This window comes from Hyperoodon ampullatus, assembly GCF_949752795.1.
Source record: "Hyperoodon ampullatus genome assembly, chromosome: 8".
NCBI lineage: Eukaryota > Metazoa > Chordata > Mammalia > Artiodactyla > Ziphiidae > Hyperoodon > Hyperoodon ampullatus.
Genome location: NC_136921.1, coordinates 73,725,290 through 73,739,862, shown reverse-complemented (window position 1 = coordinate 73,739,862; position 14,573 = coordinate 73,725,290). Strand labels below are relative to the sequence as shown.

Here is a 14,573-nt window from a genome sequence, read left to right as displayed (position 1 = left end):
AAAGCGTCTGAAATTCTTTATGGAACACTGAGGAATATAAATTAAAAATTTAAGTTTTCCTCCTTCTTCCTTTTCTATCACTTCATGCTTAAAAAGGGGCAGAGCTTTAAGACCTTGCAAATATTTGTTCTTTAATGCCTTAACCGACAAAGATCATTTCAAGGAAATGATCCCCAGTTAGGGCAAAATAGCAGATGAAAATAATACAAATGCCTTCAATGACAAACACTTTTCTTACTGATTAACTTAGCAGAGGACCATATCTTGCTTCCCTCCTCCCCTACAAATATTTTCTTAGGCAAAAATGGATTTCTTTCATTCATGACTGGATTTTCTGAGAAGTAGCTGTATTGTAGCTATTTTGTGTTGTGAATCTAATGAAGCCACATGGTTTAAACCCAGATTTGAAGGGGCAAAGTTTTCTTCCGGTTGTTATACTTGAATACCTGAATGTGAAGTCTAGCCCAGTGAAAAGATCAACACACCAGCTCAGGAGCTAGCTAATATGCTGGTATTTATGCATAGAGATAACATTTTGCTCAAGAAAGAACTTTGAATTTTCTGAATCAGTTAAAACAAGTAATTGGTTAAGAGTCTAAACCTGGTGCCATAGAGCATGATTCTTGAAAACATTTTAGGTCAGGTTGAACCAATTATGAACTCTGCTGGGAGACTGTAAAAAAATCAGGAAAAACTTTAAGACAGCTACAGTGGGTGTCTGTTCTGAAAAAAAAAGAATATAGAAAATTTTTTTCCACTGCCTTGCATACCAAGAGAACTCTCAAATTTTTGCTTCTCACCAAGATCAATCTTATAAACCCTACACTTACATATCTCACTACTGGTTCCTCAGGTCTAATGCCTGTCTCATCATTTCGAACACAGTATCTGAAGTGGAATTCATACACATCCAACATGACTCTTTTTTTAAGTATAGTTGATTTACAATGTTGTGTTAGTTTTAGATGTACAACAAAGTGATTCAGTTATGCATATATATATATATATATATACATACACTTTTTCAGATTCTTTTCCCTTATAGGTTATTACAAAATATTGAGTATAGTCCCTGTGCTATACAGCAGGTTCTTGTTGGTTATCTATTTAATATATAGTAGTGTATATATGTAAATCCAACCTGACTCTTCTCAGTGTTCCCTCTCTGAGTGAATGGCCCACCCGGGGCAGGCATCAGAACGCTGAGGGATACATTGAATCATTCCTCTCCTTTCCTGTCTCCCCCTCCTCTTTCAACAAACTGCTCTTTTTTCTATTTCCTTTGTCAAAATTTGTTCCTGCCAAGAGTCTTTTTTCAGCCAGATGACTGAGCAATCCTCCTGGCTAGTGACCTAGATTTCTCTCTGGCCTAGGCACAGCCCATTTTCCGCATTAGAAGCTGGAGTGGTATTTTAACATTTCAATCTGATCATGCCATTCCCTTTATTGAAAAATTCCAGTGACTTCCCATTACTTTAAAAATTAGGATCCAAATCCTTAATATTGCCTAAAAGGTGCCCACCTGATCTGAATACATCTTCAGACTCATCTCTAGCATTCGGATTTCTCTAAAACCAAGTGCCTACTTGCCTTGAGTCTTTCATACACACACACACACACACACACACACACACACACACATGCAAGCACTCAACCCCTAACTAATTTCTATTCTACTTTCAAACTCTGCTCAACACACATCCTAACAGAAACTTTCCTTGCTACTTCTGACAGATTCAACCCATTGTAATTTTTAGAGTACCCTATATTTGCCCTTTCTAATACTTATCACAATTTAATTAATTCTGTAACTAGTTTTTAAGATCTTTTTCTTTTGTTTGACATAAATTTCAAAAAAGTAGATGACATTTTTTTTTTACACTATATACCCAGTGTCTGAAATCAGTGCCTTGCACAAAGCAGGTATTGGGTGAATTAAGTAATAATTGGTGAACCACCTTGTGAGTTAAGTACAAAATGCCACTCTAAATAGTTATATGATTTTTACCTTGTGGAAATTATTAAACATGAATGCTACTAACTATTCCTATTTCCTTTGGGAAGAAGTCAATTTTAAACACAATTTTTAGTAAAAACTAGGAAAGAAGATGATGGACATTTACATTGACTGAGTGCTTACAATGTAGTACAGCTTTAGATCATCAAGCGATACTAATTCTAGTGTAATTCTCACAATTGCCCAGTGAGAATTCATGAGAAAAGAACAGAGACCCAAAGGATAACTTGACCATAGTTACACAGTTATCAAATAGCAGAGATGGCAATAATTCAAAGGTTTCAACAAAATAAGTCCACTTTTTGGAAATAACAGGTCTTCCAGAACCTTGAAGAAACAGAAGACAATCAGTTGTCCACTTCTCTGACTCTCTGGTATAGTCTGAGCTTGATCTCTTAATAGATAGCTGCAGCAGGGTAATGGGACAGGCCACCCTTTTCAGCGAAATGAAATTAATATTTGGTGCTTTTGATTGCAGACTTGACTGTCAGTCATCCACAAAGAGATACGTATGGTGCTGCAGTGAATTGGGTCCTTGCTACTCTGTGTGTGTGCACATGTGTGTGCACCTGAACGTGTATCTCTTTTGGTGCTTTTGGTGCTTTGGATTCTGTTATGGTTCTCCTGTGAAGTGGTAAGGTCACACCTATGTGGGTGGAAGGAGAGTAAGTGGTCTCACTTTAAAGAGTTGGATATTACTGGAGTCAATGATGTGATGAAGAGGAGGATTCTCAGAAAAGAATGAACATTTAGCAGGTGGGCTTTAGAAAGGCAAGAGGGAATGTCTGTTGCTCTCTGGGGTCAGCCTCCCCCTAAATAAGATGGCCTCTGCTGAACAGGCCACAGGGAAATGAGTCTGGAGCTGAGGGGGGAAACGCCTCTCTAGGAGACCACAGGAAAGAACATGAACAAATAATACTTTATGAACTATGTTGCCTGGTCGTATGTTCCTATCTGGTTTGGTTTCCCTTGTTATTATATCTGAGCTTCAAGTGGAGTTTGTTTCACTCCTCCAGTCTTGCATCAACTCCAGGACTAGGAATTTAGAGAGCAGTTATGTTCCACATCAAGCTGTAGTATTACACGTGAATTTTTCTTCTATTTATATCCCCATGTCCCCACTCTCTGGGCCCACGTGGTGGTGGCAGAGTTGATTACTGAGTTGTTTATCCATCAACCTCTTGCCTACATGACAATATTCTCTCCATTGAAACCTCAGAAGGTATTAGACTTGAGTTATTGAGCAAGATTCTGGGCTCTTTAGAGGAATATCTTTAGATTCTTCTTTCTTGTAAGTTTCTCCATAGCCCTCAGATTTCCCCCTAATCATTGCTGCTTTCTGAAAGTCATGTAAGAAAAAATTTTTCTTCAAAAAAAAAAACCCTTAAAGGCACAATATACAAATATACAGCTATATACTAGCCTGATAGAATTTTGTTCATTCTGAAATATAATTTATCAACCAATAACCATACAATTTCAGAACGTTTCTTCTTTGAGTGGGAGGAATGGGTGGGAGATTAGGAGCCCTTTGTGTAGGACAGAGGGGGCAAAAGAGGAATAAGAGAAGCTAGAAATAGCAAAGACCAGCTGGGCTTACTTTGCCTCTTTTCTTGGAGTGAGGCTAATTTACTTTCAACTGGTGGAGTCCATTTACTTTCAACTGGTGGAGTCCTTGTGCCCAGAGTGGGAAGAGATAAGCTATGAGCCAACTTGGTTTTCAGTGATGGACCAAGTATTGGGTGACTTTTTCCCTCAACCACAGCAGTTTCTTAAGAATCTGGTTTCCAGAGAATTCATAAATAGAAGTATCAATGTATTTTACATCTCTATACAATAGATAAGGGGAAGACGCATACCAAGAAAATAATGTACCCCATCTTCCAAAATGTCATGGTTTGCTGTATGTTTGATAATCCTAATGTAGGAGTCACCTTAAAGGAAATGAGTGAGTTGATAATGACTTATTATGAACCTCTAAGAGCAGGACACATGTGGGGTCCTATCACAAGATAAGCACCCTACTTGGCAGCAGGTTAGTAAAAGCTACTGGGTCACATAAACAATCCAACAGGAAGTAATTGAGTTTGGATTATTTTTGAGATCTCCCAGCATCCTTCGCATCACTCTCAAATTTACTCCTCTGGTGCTTTGGGCAGTGATGCTTTCTATCATTGTTCTTTTTGATTTCTTGTCCCGTTAGGTTATAGAAAAATCCCTGACTTCTCAGTTTAGCAACAAGGGTCTCACTCTTAGGGGATAGAAAGTGAGTACTTCTGATAACTATTTTTGGGCTTTTGTCATTGGCAATCTTTTTTACTTTGTGCATTTTATGTTTTACAGCCAAAAGTAAATAACTAAATAAATAAATATTTTTAAAAACCTGATGCTCCGTTCCCAAGCCTTCCTTGAAGCTACAGTTAGGGTGAAGAAAGCCACAGCTAGTGTTCAGATGCAGCAGCAGGAGAGATCCTACCAGAATCATCCACTGTCCGGCCTCAGGGTTTTGATGGTGTCAGATGCACTGTCTGTGCCCATTGGGGGACAGGGCAGAGCACTTCAAAGGCCAGTCCCCCTGGGTGCTTATTATGTGCCAAGTTAATTTCAGTTGCCAATGTCAGAACTGCCAGTGTTAGAACTAGTAATACGTCTTAGGTAGCATTCTGTTACATGAACACATTTGTGCTATAAAAAGATCCTTCTGGCTGAAGAGTCCATGAGAATAGATCAGAGAGGAGTGAATCTCAAGGAAGGGGGACCATGATGATTTGTGGTAGGATGGTCACAGTGAGATGGAAAGAAGGGAAAAACTTTGAGAGGTTTTTTATAAAAGTTAGAATCCATAGGAACTGCTGATTAACTGGATGTAAAAGATGAGACAGAGGGAAGTGATAAGGGGGAAAGAAACAGGGTATTTGTCTGGGGTTAAAAATAACTGTCTTTTTGAGTGATTTACTCAGGAAGGGATGGATTTGTACTGAGTCATCTAACTCTCTTACCTCCTTGTAACCTCACTCTGGTAGAGTATAATTACAGGCCCATTTTAAGGAAATGATCCAAGTGGTGGAGGCTTGCTTACGTGGAACTGTATCTCTGACCTGCCTTTTATAGATAGAGCCTGTATTGAATGCAGCTAATCAGCTTAGCACACTGACATTAGCCAGTGGAAGAGAAAACAGACAAAGTTTGAGTTTGTTGAAAGACCATATTAATAGTATTAAAAGCATACAAAAATCAGTGAAGGGGGTGCAGTCATTTTGGAAGGTGGTGAAAACACCTAGTGTGAATACTTTACAAAGATATTAAGCTTTTAGCAGTGGCAGTCGAGCTAAGAAACTGTTTGATATCCCCCCATTATCCACGTCCACAGAGCAGGGTCATTATTTTTCTTTTTTATGAGACCTGAGCTGTCTCATGAGGTATAGACACTTTGAAGGTATATATTGTAGAATCTCAACAAAGTTCCTAAAACACATGACTATTTTCATGGGATAGAATTAACAGACAAGAGAAGAAGAAGAACCGAAGTGAAACTAAAATTTCCCAGTGTAAAACTTTCTGGGATTAAGAGATGAGATGAGTGGAGATGAGTGTGTCATGCACTTCTTTAGAGAGAATGTGAGTTTAGGGAAGGAAAAACGCAGTAAAATGGGAAAAGATTAGACCTTGACAGTATATAGCAAATTATCATAGTATGCCTCCTCACCATATGCTTGTTCCATGACAAGTTCATGTTCCAAGATGAAATGAGAAATTAAGATGCATGGCATTCATGATTCTGGAAAGGATAATAATAAAAGAAACCTGTATGATAAAAAAAATCCTAAACAACCACACCCAACCAATAGTCATTTTCAAAGTTCAGTTATTACACATTTACTTGCCTTATTCATTTGGAATGTTATTCTGCAAATGTATCAAATCTTTACAATTTATACCTGTTTCCCTGGTTATGTAAGATTTACTCACCCAAAGTCTGTTTTGCTGATGGGTTATGAACTCCTCAATTATTTGTTGTTTTTGTTTTCCTTTGATGATGAGAATCCAGGAGTCATGATGTAATGTTGCTATGGTAATGAATATGTACAAATAGATGATTAAGGGTGGGGGGAACCTTAAATCTTTAGAAACATATTTGCATGTAAATTTCTTTCCAGTGAAATTTTAAAAAATTTCACATGTAAATTTTTTTCTATGTACAAAAGTATGAAAGATGTACTATATTATATCATATCTTGAACAATGCATTTGTGCTGCTTATATTAAGTAACAGGAGTCACTCACTATGCTCCAAGGAGTATTTTCTTAAGAATAGTTCATTTTTAAAGATATTGGATTAAAACTGGATTAATTTCCATAGGTGTGTTTATGTGTGTGTGTACAAATAAAGTATACTCTTAAGTAAAAATTGGGATACATTATAAGGGTGAAGCTCTTTTCTTCAAGCCTATCAGAAATATTTATAATTGCCTAAGAATATACTTTGCCAGCCATTGGAACTCAATACATGCTGAGTGGTTAACTTGTTACTTCAAAGCTGCCATAGAACTGATGTTGGAAGAAGAACATGAGCTTAGGACAGAGGGAAATGGTATTTGGAGATGTAGTTTAATATAATCCTACAAGTTAAGTATTTAGATTTTGACATATTAACCTTTTTTTTGTTGTATCACAGAACTTTGCACCAAGATATCAAGAGTTGCTGCTTCCTTCATTGGCTGGCCACATGTTGACTGGCAAGGTACTTAACAACACTTGGCTTTTTTATACTGTGCTTAAGACAAAGGTAATGATCTTTTGCCATTTGAGGAGGATGCATTAGACCAGCACTGTCCAATAGAGATAGAATGCGAGCCACACATATAATTTAAAATTTTCTAATAGCTATATTAAAAAGTAAAAAGGAATAGGTGAAATTAATTTTAGTAATATATTTTATTTGACCCAATGTATCCAAAATATTATCATTTCAACATGTAAGCAATACAAAATTATTAATGATATATTTTACATTCTTATTTTGTAATAAGTCTTTGAAATCCAGCATGCATTTTATACTTACAGCACATGTCAATTTGGACTAGACACAGTTCAAGTGCTCACTACTCACATGAGGCTGGTGGATAACAGAGCAGACAATGCATCATTAGACTAAGAGGAAAGTGTTGAATTTGTTTAGAATATTGAAGTTATTCAATATCAGACTTCTTGGGATAATAACCTTGCTTTCTTAGAAGATGAGAGCTTTCCAACTTTCAGGGAAATTGCTTACTGTATTCAAGAGACAAAATAAATATGTGGAGGGTAAATACCTGACATTAGCATAATGTCTTGGTATGACAGTATGTTCACATTCACCACCCTTTTTAATCCTGTTGTGGTTCTGAGAAATAGGGAGGAACGAAGTTCCACTTACTTTTGAGGAAGGAGGCCCTGATCTTTAGGCTCCAAGTCTCATGATCCAGTGGTAGATCACAATCTAGGGTATAGTTACCAAATAATGAGCAAGCCAAGTCAGCCAGTTCTAGCATTTTCTTTTCTTTTTTTAAAAAAAGCATCTGTTTTGTGGGTGTCTGGAAGGGCTCAGGCTTGTCCCAGATCTCCAATTTTTTTTTGATTTATTTGTTTGCTTGGATCCAGAATGAAATGAGAACAAAGCCTTTTTATGCTTAGGAATGTTTTGATTCATACAAGGTGGTGGTGGTGGGGGTGAGATCCTCAAGACTGTCACTATCATGCATCAAAGTCCGACAAATATCCCACCCTCAATATCGTGACTCTTTGATTAAGTCAACTGCATACAGCATTTCACCAGAGGTCTTCCATAGATGTGCTATTTAGAGCTAAAGTAGGTGAAGAAGCAAGTAATATCTCTTACTGTCAAGCAATTAATTTATATGACAATCACTTTTCAAAGAGGCCCCTAACAGCAGCAATAACACCAGCACTGGATTCTTGGCTTTTTGTGTTGTTCAGTTAAAAATAATCCCATTCAGATTGACATATACACACTACTATATATAAAATAGATAACTAATAAGGACCTACTGTATAGCACAGGAAACTCTACTGAATACTCTGTAATGGCTTATATGGGAAAAGAATCTAAAACAGAGTGGATATATGTATATGTATAACTGATTCACTTTGCTGTACACCTGAAACTAACACAACATTGTAAATCAACTATACTCCAATAAAAATTTAAAAAAATAATTCCATTCACTTTAATGTACAAGCTACATACCTGGATTGAATTTAGGCTAATTTCTATTAATTGGTAATGCTGCCCTTATATTTTCAAACGCAATCCACATGGGAAGCACACTCATTTGATAAGCCCCAGGGATTTAAACAATACTCAAAGTGTCTAATGCAGTACTTTCAATCATTCTTCACCTCCCCTTAAAGCTTGTGTATGATTCCAACCCGCCCCTTAGTTTTTCAACTGCTGAAATTGTACTTGCTAAGTATTTTGCATAAGACGGGTCCTCTACTTCCTTCTAAACCTGGATTACACATTGCAGACGACCACATCACCTGGTGCAGGTAGTCCAGCTTCGGTCGCCATTCATAGAGGGGTGGGGGTCACTTGAAGGCATCAGATTAGAGATGAAGTTTGTTAAGCCAAAACTATAGGTAGCCTAGGCAGTGGGGCACCTGGTTATTTCCAGGGCTGGACAGAGAGGGCGCCCTTCCACAGACGCGCGCACAGCCAGGACTTGGCGGAGTGAGGAGCCAGGAGGAATACCCAGGATGTTTCAGAGCTCAGTCTAGTTAGAAAACCTTTAGGGCACTGGACAACAAATGAGTGTCGAGACCTGGACGCGTGGATCTTCTGTAGGAGACTATAGAGCGGAGCAACAGGAAGCAACTGCTGCAGGGTTTAAGTCTTCCTGAAGTCTCAGTAGGGCTTTCCCTCCTGTCCCGACGCCCTTCTCAGCGTATCCAGTCTTGGGGACTCCGCGCCACCCCACCTGCTTTCTTTGCCTCCCCCCCTGCGCCCCCCCACCCGCCCCCACCTCTCTGCGATCTCACTGCTTCTCCTGCGGGCCGCCCTTGCCCGCCAGCCGGGCAGCGGCAGGCCCCGTGCGGCTGCCGGAGGGCCCAGGGGGCGGAGGCGCGGCAGGGGCGGGCTCTGTCGCCCCCCCGCCCCCCGCCAGCCGGGCTGCCGGGGCCAGTGGCTGGAGCGCCGCGCACTGCCAGCCGCGGGGGCGGGGGATGGGGGAGGCAGGGGAGGGGGGCGCCCGCGCTGATTAGAGCCAACCGCACACTTCAAAAGGGTGTCGGGCAGTGCTTCCCTCCTGCGCCCCGGGAACTTCAAAGCGGCCCGCGCTGCCCCGGCCGTCGCGCTCGGCTCCGGGGCCTCGCAGCCCGGGCGCGGCGCCTGGTGGCCATGACCCGAGCGTTCGGCGCCGCGCTTCGCCAGGCTCTCCTGCTGCTCGTCGCGGCCGCCGCGCTCTCGGCAGGTACTACAGGCACCCCTTTCTACGCGCCCGCGAGGGTGGGCGTCGGGGGCGGTCTGCGGGTGGGCAAGGGGTGGGGAAAGAAGGTGCTCCGAGCGAACTGACCTTCTTCGGGGCGGAGTGCGAAGCGCCAGTTAGATTGAGGGGGCGCGGGATAGGGCGCAGCGTGGGCACCTGAAGTCGGCCAGCGGGGTAGACAGGTGTCTTGGGGATGAAGCCACCAGGAGGGGGCAAGAGCTCCAGGGACGTTGGGGTATGGGATTAGGGGTGAGGTGGGTGACACATTTGGGGGCAGATTGTAGCGGAGGAAGTAAGAGAGTGTTTGTGGGTGTGTGCAGGGCTGGGAGTTGGGTGGCACCGTGAGTTCACTCTTCAGGGGCTTGGGGGACGCTCCGTGCTGAGCTCCGGAGAGCTGAGCAAGGATGACGACGCGGTGGTGGTGGGAGAGTGGGGAGTGGTGGTGGCGATTCAGTCTGAGTTTTAGGAGATGAGGGATACCTCAAAAGCCGCTGGTGCCAAGCTCTGTAGGCGGGAGTGGGAGCTTAAATCTGCGTGGTTTGCAAGGCACAATGCTTTCGAGGTATGATCTTTACTAAGAGCTGCAGGAAAAAAATTTTCTGGCAAGAGTCCCAGCGTTTATGACAGGTCTGTGCTTTGATAGGCTAAATAGAGCCCTCGGCCCAAGCTAGAAATTAAACATTTCTTCATAATGTTTACTAGAAACTGGGGCAAATGCGTATAGTGTGCTATGATGAAAAACCCTTTAACTCTAAAATTCTTTTCATTATCACATTATTCTGGGTTATGGAGAGAGACCAGGAGCAGATTCCTTGCTAACTCATTCTTTAAACATGTCAATCAGACATTTAAGACATTTGCACATAAAAAACCTGGTGTTTTTCCGTAGGGCTGTACTTTGTCTGAAGCTGATTTTGATGCATTTTTGTTTTCTCCGATGACAGTCTGTTTGACATTAATAGCTATACTCCAGGGTAGGTAGTTTTCCTCTTAGTGACATGTGCAGGAGAATGTTTTGAATAGTATGATTGCTGTCACGTGCAGATTCAGTATTTCAGATGGTCTGAGGGACTCACCAAATACAATATTCAAATGAAAATTTGATTGTTGGAAGTGATCAGTTGATACAATATTAGGATGAAAACATTTCAGTTATCTTTGAAAAGGCACAGCCTTTTAGGAAGCAGTTACCCAGAGACTTGTCAGGAAGATGATGGGATAAAGGGAAGTATTTGCATTCAGAGTTAGTAAATTCATCACTGGGAAGAAAAATGACTATGGGAAGGTCTTTATGAGAAAGGGCAGAAACTCCACTAACTTGGAATACTCAAAGTGCTCTTGATGACTTAATAGAATTTACACACACAAAGTCTTCTGGAGATCACAGTTTTAACTGGACACCTGTGAAGTTGCCTCTGAAGGCTATCTGTACAAACCCTTTTTATTTCAGGGAACTAATAGCTTTGTTGCAGACATTTAAAAAAATAGACTCAATTATTTTTTATCTAGCTTGAAAGGTATATTTTGTTATATGACAGAATCTTTAGAAGATTTCAGAGACCCTGGGCACAGCAACAAAGGAAACACATGCCCTGCCTGCTATGTTCTTAAAAAGGCATGGAAACTTTTGACATTGAAATGTGCAAAAAAGAAAAAAAATAGATCATCCATTCAAATTTGATTGTTTCCTTAAAATTTGAAGGCTAATAAAAATGCCTGATATGGAGATAATGTGGCAATACAGTAGAGAAGTACTTATCAAAATTGAACTTTAACAATGAACTTGTCTATGTAGAATGCAATCATTCTGAAACCTGTTTAAGAAATTTTACTCCTCTTTGTGTCCCACAGGAAAAAAAAAGTATATTGCAATCTACATTTTTGATTCTTATTTTTTTATACAAATCTGATTATTTGATAGAGGGATTCAAGGTTATTTATTTAATCTTTTAAGTTGTTTTTCTCATGTGGCTACCTTCATTATTTTTGACCTGGTCACTTTTTTTTTTTTTTTTTTTTTTGTGGCACGCGGGCCTCTCACTGTTGTGGCCTCTCCCGTTGTGGAGCACAGGCTCCAGACACGCAGGCTCAGCGGCCATGGCTCACGGGCCCAGCCGCTCCGTGGCATGTGGGATCTTCCCGGACCAGGGCACGAACCCGTGTCCCCTGCATCGGCAGGCGGGCTCTCAACCACTGCGCCACCAGGGAAGCCCTTGACCTGGTCACTTTTACAAATTGCATTGTTAATCATATTTACCATGTTTTGGAGATGTACATGCCATTGTTGACATGTTATATGAGAAGTTGCTATCGACAGTGACATAGCAAAACCACATGACAGAAAACACTACTTTCCAATTTGGCTCTGTTGAGCACCAAGCCTAGGACCTTAAATATCTGAAGATACTGATGAACCAATAAACCCTTTTTGCTTTGGCTGTTCTTCCCCAGCATCTCTAGCACCTTAAGCATGTCAAGCCTTGACAGCAGAGTAGAAATCATTGCTCCTTGGTGAGAATCTCAGAGGGTAACCGCTGATTTGGTGGAAACTTAGAGAAACTATTTATTGGTCTGGACTGGCTAAAAAAATTAGGCTGCTCTGTGTTGCTCTAATTATCTAGTTTCTGGGTTCCTTGATGTTGATAAGAAAGACCTGACATGACCTCACAATATTTATCATGTATATTAAACAAAGAATTGCCAGAAAATGCCATGGAGTTCTCAAATTTGAAGCTGGACTTGGACATTATACAGATTTACACATTGTATATTTTCTACTAATTTCATGAAACTCCTTTGTCTTCTGGATGGAAAGGATTATTAAGAGTCCAGAAAGCTAGATGCTGTTACTGTAAAGGTGAAAAGATAACTGTTTCATTTAATAACCAGAGTGGGGTCGGGGTTTCAGGTAGTGAGTTGTTTTTTTTTTTTCCCCCCACTTAACAGCAGTTAGCAGTTCCTACTATACATTTAAACTGTGCTGGAAGTAAAAGTGAAAGCCTTGGACTGAGTTTATAATGCAAAAGATGGCACCTTTGCCCTTCTATTTTTTTTTTGTTTTTTTTGGCTGTGTTGGATCTTTGTCTCTGTGCGTGGGCTTTCTCTAGTTGCGGCGAGTGGGCGCCACTCTTCATCGCAGTGCGGGGGCCTCTCACTGTCGCGGGCTCTCTTGTTGCGGAGCACAAGCTCCAGACGCGCAGGCTCAGTAGTTGTGGCTCACAGGCCCAGTTGTTCCGTGGCATGTGGGATCCTCCCAGACCAGGGCTCGAACCCGTGTCCCCTGCATTGGCAGGCAGACTCCCAACCACTGTGCCACCAGGGAAGCCCGACCTTTGCCCTTCTTTAAGCATGGTCGTTTATTGGTTGATTGACACAAGTGTAGCAGGAGGCTCCCTGGTTCCAAAAAAGAGACTTCTTTGGACTAGGAGAAACTCTGTGCAGAAGTCCTTGGGAGCATATTTCTTCATTGATTGTACTGCCTGAACCTGTTTTCTAGCCTCAAACTTACAGAAGTATAAAATAGAGAGTTCCTCCGATTTTCTACAATGATGCAAAAATACAGGATTCAAGGTGTGAGAGTAAGAGAGGAGCAAAGGATGGCATCAAATTTTGACCCAAGCAATAGAAGAATAGACCATTAAGTAAGGTGAGGCTGACTGCAGGCGGAGCAGGCCTGGGGAGAGGTGGGGCATGGTGGGGGAGAGCTGGAGCTCAGTTTTGGGTACGTTGAGTGTTAAATGTCTTGTAGGTACTGGGGTGGAGATGTCATGTGAGCAATTGGTTTTATGAGTCTGGAGTTCAGGGGATAAGTCTGACCTGAAGATTAAAAAATCTAAAGCCAAGGGCATTTACAGATAATTTTATTTATTTATTTATTTTTTAATAGAATTTATTTATTTGACTGCATTGGGTCTTCATTGCTGGGCGTGGGCTTTCTCTAGTTGCAGCGAGCGGGGGCTGCTGTTTGTTGTGGTGCGCGGGCTTCTCATTGTGGTGGCTTCTCTTGTTGCAGACACGGGCTCTGGGCGTGTGGGCTTCAGTAGTTGTGGCTCACAGGCTCAGTAGTTGTAGCTCACGGGCTCTAGAGCACAGGCTCAGTAGTTGTGGTACACAGGCTTAGTTGCTCTGCGGCATGTGGGATCTTCCTGGACCAGGGATCAAACCCGTGTCCCCTGCATTGGCAGGCGGATTCTTAACCACTGCACCACCGGGGAAGTCCCTTTAGATAATTTTAAAAGACACATTAAATAGAGTCACAGATTTAGTGAATCACAGCATGCCCAGTTAAACTGAATTTCAGATAAACAACAAATAATTTTTTAGTATAAGTATGTTACAAATATGACATGGGGCATACATATATTAAAAATTAATTGCTGTTTAATTCTAGTTTAACTGGGTATTCTGTACTTTTATCTGGCAACCCGACATTAAATAAATATTGTGGTGAGATGAACTGCTTCAGATATATATGTATTCCCAGCTCTTGCATTAGAAAATACACTTATTTTCTAGTCCTCATCTCTTAAAACTTCTATTCTAGCTTTGCTGCCGTCCCCATGTGTATCTCTGAATAGATCACTTCCAAGTCTTGGCACTGAATGTCCTTCTGAGTCAACAGAGGGGGATACCCAGCCTTTCCTAATGTTACATGAGTACCTTAACATAAAAGGATGTGTGAAAAAGAAACAATACTCTCTAGACTCTCTGCAAATGATTTATTGTTATGTGAAAGCAGTTGGTTTTGCCCAAAGTTATGGTCTTTTGAATGTGATTGCTGCTTTCAAATGCATTTTTAGAGTACAGGGGGACTGGTTCCAGGACCCCGGGGATACTGAAATTTGAAACTTGAGGATGCTCAAGTCCCTTATGTAAAATGGTGTGGTATTTACATATAATCTACATACATCCTCCCATGTATTGTACTTTAAATCATCTAGATTACTTATAATACTTAATACAGTGTAAACACTATGTAAATAGTTGTAAATATAACATAAAACCTATGTAAAGAGTTACCAGTGCATGGCAAATTCAACTTTTGCTTTTTTGGAACTCTCTGGAGTTGGTTG

The 14,573-nt window shown here is 41.0% G+C and overlaps 1 protein-coding gene across 3 annotated transcripts in view; it reads left to right on the top strand.

Annotated features, from left to right (window-relative positions):
- Window positions 1–9,413: 9,413 nt before the first annotated feature.
- Window positions 9,414–14,573, top strand: part of ACVR1C (activin A receptor type 1C) — a gene marked incomplete at both ends in the record, with an annotated part of 87,021 nt that continues 81,861 nt past the window's right edge. For all 3 annotated transcript variants that reach the window (XM_079709747.1, XM_079709746.1, XM_079709745.1), the window contains one exon: window positions 9,414–9,486. In XM_079709747.1, coding sequence (XP_079565873.1) covers window positions 9,414–9,486 — 73 coding nt within the window. The remainder of the gene's footprint in view (window positions 9,487–14,573) is intronic.